The 24,135-nt window shown below is 36.7% G+C and overlaps 1 protein-coding gene across 4 annotated transcripts in view; it reads right to left on the bottom strand.

Moving 5' to 3' along the window:
* cacna2d1a (calcium channel, voltage-dependent, alpha 2/delta subunit 1a) overlaps positions 1-24,135 on the bottom strand; it is a 118,706-nt gene that overhangs the window by 17,810 nt on the left and 76,761 nt on the right. For 2 of the 4 annotated variants that reach the window (XM_038294777.1, XM_038294779.1), the window contains exons 12-32: positions 22,747-22,851; positions 22,574-22,652; positions 21,948-21,997; positions 21,712-21,819; positions 20,445-20,507; positions 19,517-19,600; positions 19,336-19,410; positions 18,210-18,281; positions 18,037-18,108; positions 17,880-17,941; positions 16,173-16,249; positions 12,031-12,039; positions 11,305-11,365; positions 11,113-11,219; positions 6,799-6,883; positions 6,591-6,653; positions 5,287-5,390; positions 3,228-3,299; positions 2,820-2,887; positions 2,695-2,733; positions 2,538-2,609 (exon numbers count right to left, since the gene is read on the bottom strand). In XM_038294777.1, coding sequence (XP_038150705.1) covers positions 2,538-2,609; positions 2,695-2,733; positions 2,820-2,887; positions 3,228-3,299; positions 5,287-5,390; positions 6,591-6,653; positions 6,799-6,883; positions 11,113-11,219; positions 11,305-11,365; positions 12,031-12,039; positions 16,173-16,249; positions 17,880-17,941; positions 18,037-18,108; positions 18,210-18,281; positions 19,336-19,410; positions 19,517-19,600; positions 20,445-20,507; positions 21,712-21,819; positions 21,948-21,997; positions 22,574-22,652; positions 22,747-22,851 — 1,527 coding nt within the window. The remainder of the gene's footprint in view (positions 1-2,537; positions 2,610-2,694; positions 2,734-2,819; positions 2,888-3,227; positions 3,300-5,286; positions 5,391-6,590; positions 6,654-6,798; positions 6,884-11,112; positions 11,220-11,304; positions 11,366-12,030; positions 12,040-16,172; positions 16,250-17,879; positions 17,942-18,036; positions 18,109-18,209; positions 18,282-19,335; positions 19,411-19,516; positions 19,601-20,444; positions 20,508-21,711; positions 21,820-21,947; positions 21,998-22,573; positions 22,653-22,746; positions 22,852-24,135) is intronic. The other 2 variants (XM_038294780.1, XM_038294778.1) reach the window with 1 other exon arrangement.

Genomic DNA, 24,135 nt, shown 5'->3' with positions numbered 1-24,135 from the left:
ATATATATATATATATATATATATACACTATATTGCCAAAAGTATTTGCTCACCTGCCTTGACTCACATATGAGCTTAAGTGACATCCCGTTCCTAATCCATAGGGTTCAATATGACGTCGGTCCACCCTTTGCAGCTAGAACAGCTTCAACTCTTCTGGGAAGGCTGTCCACAAGGTTTAGGAGTGTGTTTATGGGAATTTTTGACCATTCTTCCAGAAGCGCATTTGTGAGGTCGCACACTGATGTTGGACGAGAAGGCCTGGCTCTCAGTCTCCGCTCTAATTCATCCCAAAGGTGTTCTATCGGGTTGAGGTCAGGACTCTGTGCAGGCCAGTCAAGTTCATCCACACCAGACTCTGTCATCCATGTCTTTATGGACCTTGCTTTGTGCACTGGTGCACAGTCATGTTGGAAGAGGAAGGGGCCAGCTCCAAACTGTTCCCACAAAGTTGGGAGCATGGAATTGTCCAAAATGTCTTGGTATGCTGAAGCATTCAGAGTTCCTTTCACTGGAACTAAGGGGCCAAGCCCAGCTCCTGAAAAACAACCCCACACCATAATCCCCCCTCCACCAAACTTTACACTTGGCACAATGCAGTCAGACAAGTACCGTTCTCCTGGCAACCGCCAAACCCAGACCCGTCCATCAGATTGCCAGATGGAGAAGCGCGATTCGTCACTCCAGAGAACGCGTCTCCACTGCTCTAGAGTCCAGTGGCGGCGTGCTTTACACCACCGCATCCGACGCTTTGCATTGCACTTGGTGATGTATGGCTTGGATGCAGCTGCTCGACCATGGAAACCCATTCCATGAAGCTCTCTGCGCACTGTTCTTGAGCTAATCTGAAGGCCACATGAAGTTTGGAGGTCTGTAGTGATTGACTCTGCAGAAAGTTGGCGACCTCTTCGCACTATGCGCGTCAGCATCCGCTGACCCCGCTCCGTCAGTTTACGTGGCCTACCACTTCGTGGCTGAGTTGCTGTCGTTCCCAAACACTTCCATTTTCTTATAATACAGATGACAGTTGACTGTGGAATATTTAGGAGCGAGGAAATTTCACGACTGGATTTGTTGCACAGGTGGCATCCTATCACAGTTCCACGCTGGAATTCACTGAGCTCCTGAGAGCGACCCATTCTTTCACAAATGTTTGTAAAAACAGTCTGCATGCCTAGGTGCTTGAATTTATACACCTGTGGCCATGGAAGTGATTGGAACACCTGATTCCAATAATTTGGATGGGTGAGCAAATACTTTTGGCAATATAGTGTATGTGTGTGTGTATATATTTATATTAAATTATCTTGTGTGGTTTTTTGTAGATATATATTAGTGTTGCACCGATACCGATACCAGTATCGGACGGGGCCCCAATACTGCCCTAAAATGGTGGTAGCGGTATCGGCGAGTACCAACAAATAGGGCACCGATACCATTTTGAGAGCCATAAGTTTATTCAACTATTGTCACCCACTCCTGGTAGACAATAAAAAGTTCTACTGGATTCACTTTGTATTAGATTTTTCCTGCTTCACAAAGCTAGGCAGCAGCTTGACAACGCCAGGATGGCAAATATTTTACATTATTATGGTATCGGTATTGGCCGATACTGCACAGCCAGGTATCGGGTATCAGTATCGGGGCCAAAAAATGGCATCGGCGCAACACTAATATATATATATATATATATATATATATATATATATATATATATATATATATATATATATATATATATATATATATATATATATATATATATATATATATATATATATATATATATATATATTTATTTATATATATACAAATTTTTTGTATCTGCAGCATGTAACAAAAGTAATTTCCCTATGGGATTATTAAAGTATTTCTGATTCTGATAACTTTAAAAAAACATCCAGATGCCCCTATATGAATTGAAAGCTAAATTTTTTCAACTATTCAGAAAAATTCTTTGAGATAGGGCCAAGGATGAGGGAGGGAGGATGAGGGAGGTCTTATTGGTCTCCGTCTCCCGATACGCTCTCGCCTGTGTCCGACCTTTCAGACATTTCAACATCTTTTCCTGAATCCAACATTGTAGCATGGCAAAGATAATTTGAGTTTGCAGTTTGAAGAACACCTGCTTGCTTCTGATGATTTCTTTTGGTGTCAGCACAAATTTTACGAATAGCTAAACAATGAGTGCTTGTGTTATATGACTCATCCAATTACACTAGTTTTCACTAGATGTGGATGGCGCCAATGATCTGCGTTGGATAGCGCACATGACATGAAATTAATATTTATAAACATTAAACCGAAGCCGAAGAGTAACAAGGAACGTTTCTTTTAAAAATGGAATAGAAAGTACAGATACTTGTTTGAAAATGTAATGAGTAGAAGTCAGAAGTAGGAAGAAAAATAAGTAATGGAGTAAAGTATAGATACCTAAAAAGTGTACTTAAGTACAGTAACAAAGTATATGTACTTGTGACTTGACATCTCTAATAATAATATTTTAAGCAATCATGAATTAGAATACAGAGGCCCACCTGATCGAGATCGTCCATTTGATTGGACATCACCATGAATCCCCCATCATCCAGCAGAACACAGTGTATATACTGAAATTACACAGATATATATTTCTATAGATTTTCCACTTTTTTGTTTAAAATATCAATTAAATGACCCCCCCACCAACCTTACCGGATCATCTTTCCTACAGCCGCAGATCTCATTCTTGCACTTAAAACACAGAAAAAAGCAGAAAGGTTCAAATAATGACATGAAGCTACAGCTTGAGCATTTTATGTTGATAGACATCTACCTACATTCTTCCAATACTCGATGCTGATGAAGCTCTCCATCCATTGATAGATGTCCATTTTTACACCAACAACTAACCAAAAAAAGTTAAGCACAACATTAAATCCAGACATCCTAGATCAAACTGGTCCTCTGTGTCAACTTTACACTCTGAACCTGAAAATGAAACTTGGCTAAAGATCACAGGCGATGAGACAACTTGATATGTGGTTTGTGTATGTGGGCTACTGCCAGAGAGAGCAGGGGGAAACAGACGAATGAGGGGTCGCGGTCATGAAATAGGAGTGTGTGGATGATAAAACTTTGCGGTATAAAAATTTACGGGTTTACAAAAGAAGGTGTGTAACAAGAGGCACTGCTGTAAGCAGGCAGGGAGGTTAAAAAATTAGCTTAAACATCAGAGTGCTGCTTACCAGCTGGTTTGAGTGTAAAACCATCAATGTTGAGGTTTACTGCTCGGCTCACAAGGACATTTTTACCACTTTCTGCAAAAAAGAATAACATAATAATAATAACAATAATATATAAACCAACATCTAGAAACCACCACTAAATAAAGTGTGCATTTTAAGAATTCACTCCCACTGAACTTTTAACATTTAACACAAGAAGAGATGATTAAGCTTTATTAGCCAATGTGATGTTAAATAAACTGCCCCCAACATTACAGTTGATATCAAGTTTGTTTTTCGCTATTTTTTGATAATGCCCAGAATTATAGAGGACAATTAGAAGCTGTGTCAAAGGATTCTCACAACTTAGAAGTTGATCTCAGCTAAGTCAGTTTAGGTAAACGGCCAAGTTTTGTTGTTTTTGTAGATGTTCCATAATGATGCTTTTAGCTTATTAATATTCTTTATCAGAGCACTGAGGCCTCCCTAGAACAGCTGCGTTTATACAGAGATTACATTTCACACATGTTGAGTATTCATGAATTTGGTCATTTCTGAAGGGATTTATTTGAACCTTTTCATAAGAAAATTAGTAAATAAACATTCATAGGTAACAATTCAATTCAAATAAAAATGATTGAAATCTGTGGCTTTAACATAACAAGGTTTAAAGGTTGAAGTAGAGTATGAATACTTTAGTGTTACTATATAATTTTTATAAAAGAGTGCTATAGAAGTTTTAGAATTAGACTAGAATTTGAAGGGCACATTTAGAAAGATAAGAGATGAAGCCAGGCTTGATGCTTTACACATTTCACTAAGGCCAAGCCAGGCTGAACAGGTGCAGCCATGTCATGCTGGGTGCAATCCCGAAAGTGAAGGTCTCTAATTTTCTTTAAAACAAAAACATAAGATTAACTGATTTGGTGAACAACAACAGATCAAATTCATGCTCAAACAGCGTAAAATATATATTTCCCAACTATTCTCTAAATAGAAAATATAATTTAAGGAGTTACTTTGAATATTAATCAAATTATCAACTAACCTGTAATATGCAGATCCCAAAGTGGATTGATTTAAATTCCTTTTTATTTCTTTGTTTCCTTTTTTCAGTTTTAGCCTTTAACCTCAATGTGGGATCTTTGGATCAAACTCTGGATCCATTCATCCAGAATGGGACCTGGCATAAAAAACTTTTTTAACCTGCAGATATGATTTATGATTTTCTTCTTAATATTGAAATCCTGTCATACAGAACTAATATGACTGGACCAACAAGGACCTTGGAGGTGGATAAGATGGATTGTAAGAACATTTTGCAGGCTGGTAGCCTCTGAATCAAATGTTGACTATAATGTTAAAATGATTTCTATTAATGACTTAGAGGGTGCCTGCACACATATTTTAACCTCCTCCTAAGTTTTGATGTTAAAATAGGTCAGTGAGTCTGGAAATGTTCCTGCCCTGGAGTCATGGATGTGTTGCCTAGATGTTATTGAAGATGCAGTCACCATCATGTGGAGTGATAAGACATATCGGGGTAATATAATGCATATAATAATCTAGGTAGTAGAAAGCAGTCCTAACAATGGCTTATTCTGACTGTTAGTGCAAAACTCAGACCCAGCAGTCTGAACGTGTTGTGGATGCCATACCTATAAAAGGTAACTGTCAAGAAAACTTAAAATATGAACATACAATTTTAAGTTAGTTATATGTTTGGAGCTACTTGCATGGCCTGAGTTTACGGACAACATCTCTGCTTCTTTATCAGACATTTCTCTAATTCCCTCATCACGTTCAATAGACTATTAAAAGCATTTTTGTGAATCCCTGGTAAAATTCAGGAAACTTAGTCTGACCTGGAGCAGGCTAGCTGCATAGCATAAATCACCTTGATAATTTGTGTTCTTGCTTTTGTGAAGATGAGTTAAGGCTTAATCAAGCCAGAATACCCAGATTATCTTGGATTTTGTGAAATAGACTTCTGCATGATACCCATAATCTCGGTGGGGTTACAACATGCAGCTGTGATGCTAAGAAGTTACTCAGACACAGAATATTTTTGCAAGTTTACCGTTGTAGCGAGTTGGCTTGACCATGTACAGATCATTGTCTAAACTTCGCTTGTAGAAACTTGACTCGTAGGTCTCTGCTTCTTCTTTCCAGTCCAACCCTGCACTGTTAAAATTGCACACAGTGAAATCAATATTTTACTTTACAAATTCAAATTTTAACAGCCTGCAACACTTATGAAGTGAGAAATTACCCATACAATGAAATGTAAGTTTATTTACATTTAGCAGTTATTCCTGTATATAATGTTAAGACAATAGCTTTGGCTACAGACAGGTACATTTTCCCAAAAGTTTGCCTTAATTTATATAGACAGAAAATCACTGTATCTTTGCAAAAAAAAAACAAAAAAAAAACACAAATAAATAGAAGCAAACAATATTGTCTGGAGAAAAAAAAGGATCTTAAAAAAAATACGAAAAATGTATACCATGTGCAAATAAATTTTGAATAGCATGGAATTTTTTTAAATGGTAGAAATTGAATTTCTAAAGAAGACTGTGAAAGAAAGTAAACAGTAATGAATATGTTTCTGGTTAGTAGATCAGCTTTATGTGCTCGATATCAAGTTTGCACATGTTTTTTTGTAAAGCTACAGTAGATCATCCCCCAAGTCTCAATAAAGTGACTATCCACATCCCAACTACTTGTTTGGGATGCACGCCTAAACAATAAAAAAAAGAAAAATAATTCAGAGCCAGATGCTACAAGGAGTTTTACTGGAAACATTTGCTTTGCACAGAAAAGATTAAGTATTGTAATAATCTGTAATATTTTAAATCCACTTTACATTTACAAGAACAGTGCAAAAGCTAGCTTTTCTGCAATAAGCATTCAAGGTGTATCTGTTGGAAAATAATAATTTTCAAGAGCACATCACACCTGCTGTTAAGTACAGTGTAGGAGCTTTGATACTGTGTGGTATACTTCCAAGGGCCATAGCAGCCTTGTCCGGGTGCATGGTATAAGAAACATTGAAACAGCAGGGCTTATTGAGCAAAACAGGCGTCATGGGTTCTGCAAAAACTGACAATGGGGCATCACTGGGTGCTTCAACAAGGCAGAGAAAAGCCTAAAAGGTGCAGAACAGTGGGCCCTGAAGACTAAAGTACTGCTATAGAATACTTCTGAAGGGTAGAATACTAAATGGATCTTTCTAACTTTTTTTATCTGAAATTTGATACCTAAATAAAACAATAATTATCTTCCCAAGAGCTGCTGATGAACATTTGACTGTGTAGTCAAGGTGCATGTTTGTCATTAGAAAAAAAAACTTTTTTATCCCCATTTTTATTTCCTATATACCTTTTTGGGAAGACGCGAGTGATTCCTCCATCAGTTGCTACAAATCTGGCAACGATACCTTGTCTGTCAGGTGGAAAAAAATTACAGCTATGAGAACATTGTAACAAAAACCTGGAATATGCTTTATGGAAACTTGACATTTACTGCTGATGTTGAAATATTCAAACCATCTGCATTGCCAAACAGTAAATAGTGCCTCTTTACTTACTCAAACTCATTCTGTTTCCAGAATTTGACCAAATCAGCAGTGATACCGGCATCAAGGAGAAGTCTGTTCACAAGCTCTACATTACCTAAACAAAAACAAAGTTCACTTAAAGTAAAAAATACATCATCTAATATGAAGTGAAATAATAAGTAAAGATTTAGAAAAATAAAATGAATTTAAAACTAGAGATAACTAATAACTTGTGCAAGAAAAAACATTTTCTGCATTTTCCCAGAATAACCCCAAAATGATCAAATTTCAAAACTAAAATTGCCTATAGAGTAGGTAAAAAATATTTGCAATTCAAAATGCTGTGGTGTAGGTGGTGAGGTGGTGCAAGTGTAAAAAATACTTTTGCAGACATTCAACAAGACCACATGACAAACATAAGAGCTGATAAAAGGGATTTGCCCCTTTTTTGGCCGTTCCTGGCTCTTTGAACCCTCCATCCACCCGCTCCAGTCCATAAACGTCAGAGCTCGCCAATACACCTCCACCACCACCATCTCCAGTCTTTATGGCACGCCTCACACATCAGACAGAACATCTGGCGTAACACTTTGGTCTCCTCTCAGCCCACCATCCAGTGGTTTTCATTAGGGATTCTTTATTGAAGGCAGCCCAAGAATTCCTAATGTACTTCTTCGCCACTGCAGTGGCTTAACCGCGTAAAGCGTGTAACGATGCCTGAGCCGCCAATCCTCCACATGGACTGCACTCCTCTCCCTCCCTTGTGGTTCTCTGTGGACTCCATTAAACTAGCAGCTAATAACGGTGAAAGTAATAATTCAACTGGGTGAAAAGTTTTATTGGTTTGATCATGTTGAGATGTTTGAAGAAAGTCCTTAAATGCAAACCATCAAATTAAACAATGGAACGCAATAAAAGAGCCCTTTTATAAATGTCCAGGGAACTTTTGCTCTGCTCAATACCCCAAGTAATAGGTACTTCATATCAAATAGAGTATTTAAGCAAGGGTAAGGATGGTAATGTGTTGGTCAGATGTCAAGTAAAAGGTCTGTCGGACCCGATATGTGTTTTATTGCTCTGCTCGCACTCTAGGCTGCATGTGTCCTGCTCTTTTTCACAAACACACAGTAATTGGATGAGGTCGAGTGGCTGCATGAGTGGTGTGAGAGGTATGTAACTGGTAGAGTGTGTGTGACCAAGAAAGCTGGTGTGTGTGTGTGTGTCACAGCTAAGCCGACCTGCTTCACACATGTGCAGCCAGGCATGATATGGTCAGATCTTTGGAGCTAGCATCAAATAGGTAACATGAAGGGAAAAAGGTTCCACTTTACAAAGCTTTGCCAGGTCATGCACACTAAACCATTCAACCAATCCTGTATTTCACACAAATGACAGATTTGGCTGCACAGTTCCTTCAAGCCCTCACATTTTATGTCCAATGCAATCTTTATTGCTAAAAGTTGGATGGCAGAAATTTAGTCACTGAATTCACCAAAGCAAACACTAATAAGATAAATGAACAACGCATATCAAGCATTTTCCTGTTTTATTATGGTGTAAACAACTTTATTCTCTTTTATAGGGATATTCTGTGAAACTTTGGTATTCAATTCCTAGACTATTAAACCGAAGAAAAAAAACGAGCTCAGCAATGGTTGTATAGGTTTGTTTGAGAATACCGCTGAACAAACAGTGTCATGAGGACCACGGAGCACAACTGACCAGACAAAATAAATCCAGACAGAAGTTTAAAGCATATATATATATATATATATATATATATATATATATATTAGGGCTGGGTTAAAAAATCGATTTAATCGATTTTAATCGATTTCCCTTTCAATAGCCCGATATCGATTCATAAAAACCATAAATCGATCCATTATAATACATCTTTCCATACATTCATGACTTCTCGCATCCCGCGAGATCTCGTCACTGCGCGAGAGGAGCGCACCAAAACAATATGGCGGAAGCTCTGAAATCACCGCCAAGAAGTTTGAAGGCAGATGTCTGGAAATATTTTGGATTTAAAAAACAAAATGACAGCAGTGAACTGGATAAGAGCAAAACGGTTTGCAAGATTTGCTACGCAGAAGTGAGGTAATGTGGAAACACAACTAATCTTCGAAACCATTTAACGAGACACCACTCAGCACAAACACAATCTGATTCAGCCCCGAGGCAAATGCAGCTCGAGAAGGCGTTTGATATGAAGTTACCAGCAAACTCCCCGCGTGCCCAGAAAATAACTAAGGCTATTGCTACATACATCTGCAAAGACTTACAACCATACTGCACGGTTGGAAATGAAGGTTCCCGTGGCCTTATGAGGACACTGGAGCCACGCTACGTTATACCCTCACGCAAACAGTTTAGTGAGGTAATAATACCAAACATGTACGCACTATTCAGTGTGTTTGTTGCCATTTTATTTACACAGCCTGCTGTGTGGTTTGAGTTGATTTGGTCAGGTCATGTTAAATAAAACATACATGATTAATGTAACTGCATTGGGTTTAATTCCTAATGTAGATATGTACATTTTTTAGTAATGCTCCAAGTTTGAGCTAGAAGTTTCTACTATTTGCAGCATTGGTTCTTCTGAGAATGTCTTCCATATCAAGGAAACGAAACAATAATTGTGAATCAAATCGAATCGGGCCCTTGTTAATCGAATCGCATCAATTTGGAAAATCTGAATCGATACCCAGCCCTAATATATATATATATATATATATATAAATAAGTCCTAAGCTTTTAACATTTGAGAGAACAAAAGTGACAATCTGTCTCGGTCAGAAATGCTGCAAAGAAGCTCATAGTAGCTCTGGAGAATAATGTCTGCAGAGCTCCACAGCTCAGTTGGAGAAATCTAGAAATGTGGCTTTGGTGGAGGAGTGTTGAGGAAAAAAATAGACTTTCGAAAGAATTTTAAAGTTGCGGGGAAAGATTGGAGCAGCTAGAAACAAGAAGATTGGAATAAGGCTTTCAAAGGGGCTGTAAAAGCCTGGAGGTTCATCTTGTAGCAGGATAACCTGCTTAGATCTGTTTAGATCACACCACCCGCTTAAGTCCAGCACTAATTTTTACTGAGAATTAGTGAGAAAGCATGAAATTGTGTTTAAAGTATATTTCCATCCAATCATACTGAGCTTCAGCTACTTCCAAAGAAGAGCCGACTCAGGACCCAAACTATTTGTAGAGTATTAAAATATTTCTACAAAATCAATTAACCACAGAGGTAATAACTCTATCAACTATCATCAACCAAAGGAGTTAGTTTGATCAATTTTAAAGAGATTCTTTTAAGTACTTTAACGAGATGTTTAGTTTAATTTCTGCAGTAGATTTCAAAACCACATACTGGTTGAGCAATGGCCCCAACTTTGGTAATCAAAGGTCAAATGCAGTTTGCCAATTGTGGGAGTGTAAGCCTCACTTAAACAACTAATAGACAACCCCCCCACTCCTTACAAAATGGTCAGTAGTCACAAGTTTTTGATTACACATAGCTGTCCCCTTTATCCTTAAAACTATTTATTTTATAAGTTTTTAACATTTTCTGCATTTTTTTTTTACTCCGATCTCTTCAACACTAAGTTTTAAGAATGTTAACCTATGAGGTATATAACATCAACTCAGGGCTGTTGGTGCAACTAGTTTACAGAACAAATCTGTTTTAAAGACTGCATGACATTAAATATCTTTTTACTTTGCAGAACGAATACTTAGGGAGTATTCAATATATCATACATATTTAAAATTTATTTTTTATTATTTAATTTACATATATGAATGAGTTTGTGATGCTCCAACTTGGTGTCAAGCTATATAACAGTCAGTCTACCGCCCCTGAAAAGCTCTGGCGCCCCCTATAGGGACTGCTTCAAGTCCCTGGTCTATAGCATTGGTTTTCAAACTAGGTCCTCAGGACCCACTGTCCTCCATGTTTTAGGTATTTCCCTGCCACCACACACCTGACTTAAATAAATGGGGGCTTAGTAGACCCCAGCAGCTTGTAGTGGCTGCTGAGGAGGGGGTGTAATTATTTGGAGCAGGTGTGCTAGAGCAGAGGCACTTCTAAAATATGCAGGGGGTCCCGAGGAATAAGTTTGAAAACCACTGGTCTGCAGCAACACCTGCAAAGACAACAGTCTGCAAAATACTAAATCATCAAAGCTGAATAAAAATATATGCCAAACTTTTAAGAACAAAAAACCCATCAGAATTAATTTATAACGAGCCTCTCACGTATGTTTGCTGCTGCAATTAAAAATTTTACTTTTTCAATCCACTGCATGTTTCATTTCTGCAGAGAAACAGGGTGGCTATACTTACACGAAGGATCGTTTGGAGTCCTTGTATCGATATAGTTGTTAAAGTCCATCAGGAACTCTGTGTTGTTTGTTTCCTTGTCAGGAGGCTTTAAGTCTGTGCAGTACATTCTAAGGAAAACCAAATCAGACTTATAAGCACACACAGTCAGGCACTTGGAAATCAAAGAATTTTGCTTTATATATGTAAACATACCTTGGTGCAATGAATGTGTACCCATATTCATCAAAATTGTCAGCAAGCAGGCTCTCAGAAACTAGGGACGAGATCAGGAAATGACAATCAGGCATCAGTTAATACGCATAAGGGATATCTTCTGTTCATGCTTTGAAAACAATTTCAACTTATTTTCAATAATACGTTCGTATTCTGCTACTAGGCAATGTGGAGATCGCTCATTGGGTCACAGTTAGAAATAGTTTGTTCAAATCACCTCACCAAGATCAAAACCAGAATAAATAAGGAAAAATCAAGAATTATACAACTTTTTTTTTTTCACAGTTTATATTTTTATGTCAATTATTATTGATGAATAAAATGCTCATTGGTTTGAATGCAGTGGGCACAAAATGGTTTGTGCTCTTGTGCAAACCGGAAGGAAGGAGGATAATGGTGCCTCCTGGATATCTGAAATAGCAACAGGATTAAAACACCTCTGTAATTTCATTGCTATTTGTCCAAAGTAACTTCCTGCTAATCGTAACCCTTATTTGTAATGGAGATTTATCAGTGCATGTACATGTAAACCAAATAGCTTTAGTTCATAGGAGCTTAAACAGGAGCAAACCTTGAGGAAAGTTAACACAGCACAGAATTAAACCTCTAAAAATAAAGTTAACATAAAAGACGTCAAGAGATGTGTTAAGGGTTGACAGGGCAAGGATTAGGAGAACAGAGATGAAAGTAAGAAGTGATACTTGCCCTCTTTCCCTGGAGTAGGAATAATCCCAGAGGAGAGAAAGCGAACAAACACGAGGATCCCCCAGGGAGGTAAAGATGAGAAGGAAAAGAAAAGGGAGGGGAAGAAAAGACAGGGTGAAACCACACAGGTCAAAGGTGACAATATTTTATTCACAGAGCGAGTCCTGAATATAAATATTGCAAAGCGAACAAAAGAGTTTGGTTCCTTGGATGCAGATGGTGCTGATGGGGAACACACAGTTAGGCTTAGAGTGTGGTCAGAGGATGAAGTTTAGAACCAGAATTAGCATCTTTTGATGACTTGGTAAATCTCAGGAGTTACCAAACTTTGATGGATTTTCTGTACATCTAGTGGAAACATTCACCATAGCTCAAACTGTGTTTGTCCCCTCCCCAAAAGACAAAAAAAAAAAAAAAAGAAGAACTACAGACAATTATTACATCTCTCATGACGAAATGGAAACTCCTCTTTGATCGCCATGTTCAGAAAATAATTACAGCTTGTAGAAAAGCTTTGATAGATGGTCATACCTCAATAATTCAACATAATGAGCAGTGGTGAGATATTGGGAGTGACACCATAATTTTTTCTTTACTCTTGGTGTAAAAACAAAATCAATCAAAACTAGTATTCAACTTTAGCAAAAAATTATTCACTCCACAGTATTTACTATTTAAAACGTATAACAAATGTTGCAACTTGGAAAAGTATTCATCCCCTTTCACTCTTGCACATTTGGTCACAGTATTACAACAGATTTTGCTGTATTTTAGTGGGACGTTATGCAATACCATAAAAAAAGAAAGCAAATTGAGTATAGTTAAAAAAAGAACAATTATTTCTCATGAACAAAAATTGAGTATCAACAATGGGGTTCATGGTAGAACTCCAAACTCAAAGTCTTATCACTTTTAAAATATAGCTTTCTTCCATTAGAGCCAGATTTTTTGAGTGAACAGATAATTATTGTGTTAATAGATTCTTTCACAGGAGTGAACGAACAATGGTGCTTCCTCCTCCAGACTCACCATTAGACTCTCTGTATTTTTTCTGATCAATCATCTCCAAGCTGAAATTATTTGAGGACTTCTGAGTGAATGGAGCTGCAGCATATGTGCCCTATAATTATATGTTTATTTACCCATACAGTTATGTGGTTTATTACATTATCAAATACAATACAATGTCTTATTTTAAGGTAACAAGGAGGAGGAAGATGAGGAAACTGGGATAGGAAAGGGATTTTGGTTAATTTGAGTGCTTTGATTGAAGTGAAGTAAATAAATAAAATGACACTGTCAGACTTAGGTTTCAGATAAACCTCTAAGCTTAATGTGCTGTGAAGATCTTTGATCCAACACCCACAAAAAAGAAAAATTGATGATAAAGCATTTAGAGGGACACACAGATCAAGCTGTCTGTGTCCAAAGTTCCTGTTTTTCATTAGGAGTAACAAAGTTGTAAAACACAAAATGAGTCAAAGAAAAAAAAGAGAAACTGAAGAAAAGATCAATTTATACTCTTTGTACTGACTCACAGCTTTCCCCTTTATGGCTTCACCTTTAAATAATGCAAACATCCTGTTCGTCTGTTCTTCTTGCTACAGTGGGCCTTTGCCAAAACCACATCTGAGGGTCGTTGGAACAGACCAAGCAGGTGGGGGAGTTGATACATACAGGCGCTCTCACACAGGGAGACACAAACACGCTGTCTGCGACACACTGGTGGGATGCTTTGCATGCAAAGAGATGCCTCTGGGAGAATTACCTCTATTTAAATATGTATCTAATACAAATACTGTGTGCAGAAGTTTAAAAGAATACAATACAGAAGAAAAAGTGTTTAATTTCAGGTGAAGCAGGAGCATTGCAATGATTTAAAAATTGTTATCCTGGTTTCATTTTAATTTTTGGGGAATTTTAAACTAGGTTAGATTGGTAAAGTTTGAGATGCTTCCAATGTAAAGCTCATAAGTGGTTTAGGATAAATTATAATGAACATCAACAAAAGAAAACAAAAACATTTTCATTATAACAACACCTGAGAAATCAATCTATAAAACACACTTGTTAAATTGAATCACTTAAGTATGCAATGCTTTGAAGACATTCTAACTTGGCGAGATACAACTAAAATTGCATTATGACAGATTTCCCTTATTGTGCAAACACTATATTTCCCCTAATGTTAAATGATAAAATCTGTACACATTGTAAGGACAGATAAATAGCTTTAAGGTTAATTGAATGACAAAGTCTCCAATTTCAATAATCCAAGGTTTGGGCTGGACTTGCTGCCACTCAGATGATGAAAAAGAGCCGTTTCCCCACTCATTTTCTACAGCTCACTTTAATAATCTGGGAGTAAATCTGTTTGAGTTTCTTTTAAGGCCTTCCAACTTTTTCAGCCCAGTTTCAACTTAATTCAATAAAAAGGCTGCCAGAAACAAAACTACATATGCCAGCCAACTTTATTTTTACATCTTAAAAGCACAGACTGGGCACCCAAATTTGTATTTTTATTTCCCCCCCCAAAATAGCCGATAACATTGTACAGTTTGAAAAATGCATGAAAACCCAAACACAACAACATAATAAACACCAAATGGAAAAAATCCAAACATTGAAGAACACTATAGGGTGGGGCAATTTATATTAAAAAAATGAAAGTCAACCTTTTTAGAGAACATGTACATAAAATAAATCAAGTCCTCTTTTTAGCCAAGAATAAGCAAAGTTACATTGATATCCTTGTATTGACTTCAAGAATCACAGAAAAATCTTCACTTATTTTTTTAAAGTACTAGTTGTCAACATATATATTAATATACAAATGATACTCCAATAAAGGTTAGATCATCTACTGAAAGATGACTAAGTGGATTTAAATAGTGGGAAAGACCATCAATCTATAAATATAAAGATTTTTTTCTCTTCTATGGGCCACATGTACAAAAAGTGCTTATCTGCTCGTTGGGGACACCTAGAGGGCATGCCTGGAAATTCAGTATAGAACAAAAAAGTTATCAAATGTATAACTGATGAGTTGATATAAAAGAGCACAAATATGAAACAGAGAAAATAAAACAAAATGCTATCTTCTTTGTTATAAATTATGATTAATAGCTTAAGAAGGAAAATTAAAGTTTTTGGTCCAAGATAGAAACTCAGTGACTTAGAATGTTATCGTTGGGATGCAGCTTATCCAGAGAGGTGTACTGCTAACCAAACAGCAATCACCTTCGGTCAAAGGACAATATGTTGGGTGCAGATGAAACTTTGTTTAATGCACCATTCATTCAGTCTAATAGAAAACATGGCTGGACAGTTTACTGCTTGGAACATTAATCAACTTCATTTTCTTAACATTAGTTGTGTGAGTTTTGAATTTTTTTCAACAACAACAAACTCTCCCCTCCAATAGGCTGCATTTTGGAAACCCCTGATCTGCGCTTCTTATAGCATTAAGTTGGATTCTAAACAAAGAATAACTGATAGTCCTGTTTGTTTCGTTTTTCTCACATGTAGACATTGTTTTCGATCATGAAACAGAATAATCACAGGTGCAGAACATATTTACAACATTTCTATTAACATAACATAGGCTTATCAAGGGGGGTTATTCTCATTTATGCACACTTCTGCATTTTTACTAGCTTGCACTCCGTCCATGTGTATGCCACAAATCGCACATCTGGATTTGTTTGTCCGAATGCAGTTCTCTCAACTTTAGCGTACACAAGGTATCAGCTGGGAATCCAAGCATCTCTTAGTACATGCGGCCCCTGGAAAATACTTAAGCTAAACTGCACACTTTTCCAGACAGTGAAGGAACTACGTTATATGTAAAGGAGGACAGTTCTCTGTGCTGATATAAAAAAAGTAGTTTCAGTTGCACCAAAGATGAGTGTAATAAGTGACTAGGAAATACTATTACCTATTAGAAGAGTGCTGTAGATGTTCATGGGTACTTCACTGTTTTACTTTGTAGGAGTCTTTTATTTTAGGACAGCATTGATTTTGGGTAAACCCTGCTAAGAGGTACTATTTACCTAACATCTTTATACTATAGCTAATAATAAAAATTTGATGTGATAAAGAAATGCACCAGTATTTTTTCAGTGATATGAACGTTAACTTACATTTTGCCTGGGTTATTGTGTCGCCTAATTTTGCACGGATGTATTTCATGCTGTAGTCTGGTAGAACCAAGGCCAGGCTGAAAAGAAAAAGAGAAATTAAAACATTGCCTTTAATTCAGCAACATATCTCTTATTCAGTAATTAGTGCAAAACTCAAGTTTTTTATAAGCTACCTGCGTACAAAGCGACAGTTTTTGAGTTAACTCGTGTGCACTCTCATTTTGAATGGGAGACATTCTTTATTTCAAATCCAAAACAATTGGAAGTAGTTGAATTTTATAGTTTTCTCATAGTATAAGTTTATATAATATGGATAATTCAGAATCAGAATAAAATTCCCTTGCCGAACAGCTAAGATTGGGCCAAGACATTATCTTAGGAGATTTAACAGGTGGAGGAAATGTTTATGTGTTAATGAAGCATGCAATTACCATTTATTTGACCACTTTAGAAACAGAGTACCATAAATTACAATCAAGAGGTAAGAAGCACTCAACAGGAAAAGGAGCAGTAAAATGTTGACGCATTCTTCAGCCGCCTTTAGGCTGGCTAACTGAGGCTTCTATTTAATTCAAAAATATCTTATTAATCCCAAAGAGAAAGTAAATGTTGATGTAATTTATATTACCTGATTTGACTGAATTACTAATGGCTTTGGGAGGAGATATTGATGCGACAAGAAGATCAGAACTGGTCAAACTGCTTATTGTGACTACTGTGACTGCAGCCTTAGTGAAAATAAAAATAAACTGCAATCTCCAACACTGTTAGACTAAAGGCAGTTATTAATAAAGTAATAAACAGTAAATGTATAATACAAAAATGTTGCATTCATTCCAATTCAGAAATGGAACTTCTAATGTAATGTACTTTTTTTCTCAAAAGTTTATTACTGTTAATTTGATATTTAGGCTTATAAATAACGAAAACCAAAGTGGGTTTTCTCTAAAATTTAATCACTTAAAACCAGTTCAAAATGTCTAATACAGACATAGTTTGTTATGGCTTACTCAATTATAGGGCTGACCCGATAGTCCAGCGACACTACCCTCCACCATTAGGGTAAGCCACACAGGAAAAGCATTTCAGAGTTTGGGAAAGGGTCACAGGGTGTGGTATGCAGCTGGAGCCAGAGCTCCAGAAGTCACCCTAGACAGACCTATAGCACATTCCCTACGACCAGAAGTGTATTAGCTGGACTAAATAGAAAAAGGCTCCTCTTTTTCCCAGACAAAAATAAATTTTGTAATTTACAGAGAAGATAAACGAGTCCAGAGAATGCAGAACAGACGTTTCCTCAATGCCAGAAGTTACTAATACCCATTTGATCTTAATGGTATTCCTACATCTGATCTAAACTCTGCAGAGAAAATACAGAAAATCTCAATAAAATATTGGTTTTAATTTTAAATTAAAGAAAAGATCTTAAAGAGATGTAACTGTGTTTGCTGGGTAACAACAGTTTTAAATCACCTAAACAATATTTTTAATGGTAATTTAGAGGCAGTTGTATGCTGCACATGTCCTAAAATAGTCTAAAATCTTTTGAACACATTTGAGAAACAACCCCCCATTAAAGCAACAGTGTAATTAAAAGTCAGGTAACTTTTTATAGTGGAAGTTTTGGGTTCATCCAATGAGATCCATTATCCATTTAAAAGTATTACATATGTGTATGAGAAAGCAAGAAGTTAACTTAAATCTAACCTGTAGTCTGTTCCATTCACAGGAGCAAAGGTGTAGGTCCTCTGACCTTGGTCAATGTAGCGCTTAAACGATAACAGTTACAGTTAGTTAATCAGGCTTCCAAAAAAAAAAAAAAAAAAAAAAAAAAATTTATGAACTTAGAAGTTAAAAGAATTACCTCATCTTGAGATTTTACCAATGTAGATATAGTGTATTTCCCTGTTTTTCCATTTATCATTCTAGTTCTTATCTGTTTAAAAAGCAAATAAGCAAAAATATACATTATATTAGAACACCAGGGTTTCATTTAAGTTTGTGCAATCATTTAGACAACACATTTATACTGCAAACCTCCACTTTGATGTCGTTCTCCAATTCTGCATCCAGAAAGTCGAGTGTTACAGGCTCATCAAACTTAGCAGTCTGTGAAAAAAATGAAACTAAATGACTTCTTAGAACCGGATGGTCATGTGTATACATAAATACTGTAATCAGGAGGAAACACCATGTAATCCCCTGCAACCAACTTTGCAAGTTGTCTAAGGAAAGCACTAGGGCTGCAACTTACCATTAAGTTGCTAATTGATTAATCCGATTATAGTTTTTTTGATTAAATGATTAATAATCGGATAGCCAAAGATTCCTTAAAGAAGATTTTTCAGCAATTGAAAGCTAATTTTTTACTTTTTTTTTTTTTTTTACAATTTTGATAAAATTACTGCTCTAAATGGGTTACTCTGTCAGAGTTTACAGTCTCTATACTCTAGTTAATTAATCGATTACTAAATTAGTTTACCATTATTTCAGTATTCGATTATTCACAATTAATGCAATTGTTTCAGCCCTAGAAAGCACGTTTCTTAAATGTTAGAGGAGCAACTTAAGAGGCAAATAGATAAAATCCTGTAAGTAGATGATAGAAAACAACAAAAAAAAGTTTAAAAGTCTATCAAACGATCTAAAGAAAAATAAGAGGAGCTGCAGAGATCGAGGAAAGCTACGCTACATCATCCCAAATGCACAATTAGCATATAGACACATGGTAGTTGTAGGGACATGTAGTGAGCTTGTCAGTAAGTATATGACAATCTAGAAGCAGAACCTGTTCAATGTGACAACAGATCAAAACACATTCGGGTCTTAGAATGGGCCAGTTAAAGCTCAGGTCTAAATCTGACCAAGAATCTGTGAAAATTATTTGAAATTTTTGTTCTTGGGTCAAACAGAGAAGTCTTAAGCTATTTTGCAAAATCTCCATCTTTAGACGTGTATTGCATGTAGAAGTAAACCATAGTTTCTCCAGCAGTTTGTCCAGATTGGGCAAAAATCAATGCACATAACAGTCAAAATACTCACTACTTATTTTAGTGGTTAATTCTGGCAATATATTGAAAATTAAGTCTTGTTAAACTTTGTATTTGGGAATTGCTTGGTTGCTGGAAAATCTGTTTCTAAAAATAACTGGGATGTTGCTTACCAGTGGCTGAAGATTAGGGTGGAGCAACACATAGCCATTTGGATCAATAGCAAAGTAGTAGCCATTTGGACCAAACTGGGGAAAAAAAGCAACAACAAGAATTAATGACTAAACATCTGCATAAAGAATAAAATGCACAGACACAAGTTAATGCACATTAGTGTGACCTGTGAGTTCTTACTGTGAAACGAGGAGTAAGTCTCTTGATATCTTCCAGGGAGACATCAATAGCCATAACTCCCAGGATGAGCTGGTTTTGTGACTTCTGAGAGAAAACCATAGGAAAAAGAGAGAGGATGTCAGCTGCAGAAAGAGTAACTGTGAGGCTCTCTTATGAGTTCTGTTGCTCTTCCTGGATGAGTTAATTCCCTGGGTGGATTGTGAAGGATTTCAAGGAAATGGTTGCAATAGAAATCTGGACAGTTTCATTCCCAAAAGCTTCATGTGCTGCAGTGAGTCACGGAGAAGGCATTTCCAGACTTGCTTTTAGTCGCACTGGAGGTAGGCTTCGAGTCCTCTGAGGTAGACATGTAGACTCATCTTGAAGCATTTAAGCTACCGGATCATTTCTCACTCTGATCTGCATGATTGATCTATTCTTTAAATTCTGCTGTGTGACATCCTACATTTTCTTTTTGTTGAGAGCTTTGGGGGACCTCTGCGTCAACAAAGCAAACGAGCCAAACCCACAAGAAGCAAGAAGATAAAAGCAAGTATTCATGTTAAGTGTTTGTCTTCTAATCTTTTTATAATCTAGCATGCATCACATTTACAGTCAGAACTACAGTCAGCAGCAGAGGACATAAAAAAGATGCCAGAATGAGATGATCTGCGTTTTTAATTGTTACCAATTACACCCTGTTGTGATAAAAGCAAAAATGCTATTACACATACCACATGACTTCTACATTCATTACTTTTCTTGATGAATCAAAAAGGAAACATTAAGAAAAGGAAACTATCACGGTGAAAATCCCCAGTACCAAAGACAAAGACAATTTCTTTATCCCTGGGTCATTAAAGTTATTTATGATAAAATATGAACAATCTGGTTTGTGTGTTTGGGAAGGTGGTATAAAAGTTTTATTTAAAACGTATTTGGTGGATACCTTTGAGCCTGTATTGGTCTTGTTGAAGACGGGCATAGTTCCTGTGATTACAAGACCAAGCTCCTGGAAGATAGAAGAGAACATACAGCTAACATACTGGGTTAAACAGTTATTTAAACCATCTAAACATCAAAACCAAAAGGCCTCCATAGAAATGGGTAGAAGGCTTCCCTGGTACTTGACAGATACAAACCTAAAAAGTGTTTGATGTATTTGCATTCAGGCCTTGGTCAATATTTGGTAAAACCAACAAAACAAACTCAAATAAAAAATTAAAAATCTTTTACGTTTACCACTACTGTTACAAAACAAATAGGTTTTATCAATTCTTCTTTGAAAAGTAGCCCAAATTAGTTCAGATTGGATGGAAAAAACATCTGTTTTCAAGTCTTGCCTCAGATTGTCTGTTGGATTTTGGGCTGGAACTTTGACAGGGTCGTTCTGACAAATGGCTATGCTCTTATCCATTCAGTATGCAGAATGTTTGGGCTTGCTCTGGCCTAAAGAGAACCTCTTTCTATGTCAGGACAGCCTCAAACAGGTTGTCTGCATTCTTATAAGGTTTGTAGCTGTACCATGCTCAGACACTGCGTTGACTCCATTGGATGTTCAACACTTGGGAAATTATTTTATAACTTAGTTCTGATGTAAACTCTCCTTTAATGTGATCTCTAACAAATCTTAGTTACAAAGGATTTAATTCTGTGATACTAGAGTGAAGGAGGCAGAATGCTAATGCACACCACACTTTAAAATGACAGTTTCCTTGTAAAGTGTCAAGAACACATGGAATTTTCCTTTAACAAATTTATATTTAGCAGCTTTTAAGTAAATACTGTCAAATGGAACAATATTTTTGTTGTTACAGTAGAACCATGTACAGAATTGGCCTTAACAAAAACCTGCAGAACACTCCTTGCAGTTTTGATCAGAAAACTGAATGATTAAATAGTACAGTTCTTTTAAAAATATTTTTTAATCTAAGAAAGTCGATATGGTGTTTTAAACGGTTAGTTTCTGACCAAATAAAATTGGTCAGCTTTCTTATCTGCTGTCGCCTGGCAGTAAATCAAAACTAAAGCATTAACAGCAAAACTTGGAAATTAAGCTTATCTGTTGTTGCTCAAAAATAAGATAACACGACAGCAAATAACTTAACAAGACTTCTTCACATGAAATGATAAAACTGGTATTGCACCATAGTTTTAGTTTAAAAGTACCCTTATTTACCCTTGAGGTTGTTTTAACACTTCCTGACAGAACATACCAGTGCATCCAGGTAGACGTTTGTCCACTGAACTTCCTTAGCCTTGCTTTTCCTCTTGGACCTGCTGTCAGCTTTAACCATTGGCCGACCCAAAACATCCAAGTACTCCTACCAAAATCACCAGAAAGAAACTTATTTTGCAACCTGCACATCAGTTGTTCTACCACAGGGGGGCAATATGAGCAACAATTTAGGGCGACAAAAACAGTGAAATAGTTTCTCATCACCAAGTTTACCTGAGTATTCAGCCGAATGGCCCCAATAGATGGAATCTCATAATAGTAACCTACAGAAAACAGAGACATACATTCAACAAAGATCCCTAAGAACAGCATAATTACTTGACTGATGCAATATTAAATCTCCTCCTGTTGTTTTAAAGCAAAAATAAAGTACTAGGAAGATTTCTTGGTATAATGATTTGTTAAAAGGTCTAACATTTGTGAACTTAATTTACAAAAAACCTAAAAGCTCACATTTAGAATGAAATCTCCCTAAAAAACAGCAATACAACACAATCCTTCTTCCAACCAGCTGTTCTGGTGGCATGCCAGCAAAGTCTTTTGTGTCCCATCATCATCAACAATGAATATGATCCTCTGTATGTAAGCCAATGAATGAGCTTTTTCAAACAAACAACACAGCTGAGTATGACATGAAGCAGATGAATTTTGTGGAAAAGCTCCATTTATATGAACTAATGTAAACTTTAAAGGCATGCAGAGCAAAACACAAACTGTGATTGACTTTTCCTTGTTCATTCCATGGTGAAAAGTGAAAGAGCAATTTATTAATCATGCAAAGTTTCTTTCTTAAACAAAGTCTCGACCCTAAACACCAGGGATCTGATCATTTTGGGTACCTTTATTATTGCAGGCCATCCACTGTATTGGCCCTTTGTCGTAGCTGTGCTGACCCACTGAGAATGTAAAAATGCGCACCTGTAAAGTAAACAAAGTGCAATTAGACTAAATAAAACATGCCGAAAGGGCTGATGACAAAATTTTACTGAGGAGAAAGCAAATAAAGTCCTACCTCTTGCTTAGGGTTGTATTTCTGAAAGATCTCCTCTGCTCTCTCTTCTCCTCCATCAGTGAACAGCATTATAATCCTGTTACAGTTGGCCCTCGACACATTGGCCTGGTCAAAACAAAAGCAATAACTCTTAAATTTGCTCAGTAAAGCTGCTGCATTGATGCTTGAGAAATGATCAATGTGCATGTAGAGAAAGTGCAATATCACAAAGAACCAGTTGAGGGCGACAAATACTAACTCAGTAGGAACACATTATGTCAGATTATTCGCCTTTATTAGAAATTTAGGATGGTGAGTGAACATGAGTTCACTCATGCAAAGATCATTTATAAAAAGGGTCTAAAAATGATAAAACACCTCTGGTTAAACAACTCAAAATAAAGTCCTGTGTTCAGAATTTGATCAGGTTAAACATTCAGCATATTTAAAGTGTTTATTTTTATCATCTCAAAGTTCAGATTTTTGGTTTTATTCCTTTGTTTTCACAGCAAAGCAAAGGCAGTTTCTAAAGAATTGGGAGAATCTGTATAAACCCTTTCCATCAGAAAAAAGGAGGCCAAAGATTGCCAAGGCATTATGTGAATCAATGTACAAAGTGAAGACAGTCTCCCCGAATGTAGAAAATATGGTGCCACAATGAAATGAGTAAAACAGGGAACTAGACAGGGAAGCTGCAAAATAGGTCTATGGCAGCATTAAGAGCTGCTGTGCAGTTCAAGTGACAGGTGGTTAAAAAAAATTTGCCATATTGTTTTCCAAAAACATGTTGTAGGGTTCGAAAAAGCGTGAGATAAAATTTTACCATAAAAAAAAAAACGTGATTTAGGGCAGCTATTTTTTTAAGCTGGAACTACAAGGACTTTAGTCAAAGTTTAGAGATTAACAGTTCTGAAAACTTTAAGAGTTCTAGCATTTACATTTTAGCCAACCAATAACTTTTGGCATGACAAACCAAAGTCAACATCTAAATCATCACAAAAAGAAAGATTTTTTTTAGTTAAGCCAGGCATAAACTGTACATGTTTTTGCCCTTTTTTAGGCGAATTCTCAAGAATGTTTTTTGATCAGGCCCACTTTCAGCCTCATCGTGTGTCCTGTGTCGTGTAGCATATAGCGGGTAACGAGGGGTGATCAGCCTCTCACGATCACCTCCCAGTCAGGAAATGTAAGATTGGGAGAAAATCAAACATGTTTGAAATTCAGTCAGCTCTTGTGATATACCAGGACCTCAAGCACTGTGCATGTGCAAACAAGGGAGCTCTTCTTCTTCCAGATTGACAAGTCTGACCAGCACCATCTCTCAGCGCTGAGTCCGACATGTGGTTTTTGGACGTGCAGTTGGAGCAGGTAGATCGCATCAGTGTTCATTGATTTCATTGTACAGATGGA

This window comes from Cyprinodon tularosa, unplaced genomic scaffold (genome assembly GCF_016077235.1).
Source record: "Cyprinodon tularosa strain WSP-4 unplaced genomic scaffold, ASM1607723v1 ctg345, whole genome shotgun sequence".
NCBI classification, from domain to species: domain Eukaryota; kingdom Metazoa; phylum Chordata; class Actinopteri; order Cyprinodontiformes; family Cyprinodontidae; genus Cyprinodon; species Cyprinodon tularosa.
The sequence above is the reverse complement of the archived record's forward strand: the minus strand, read 5'-3'. Positions and strand labels throughout refer to the sequence as shown.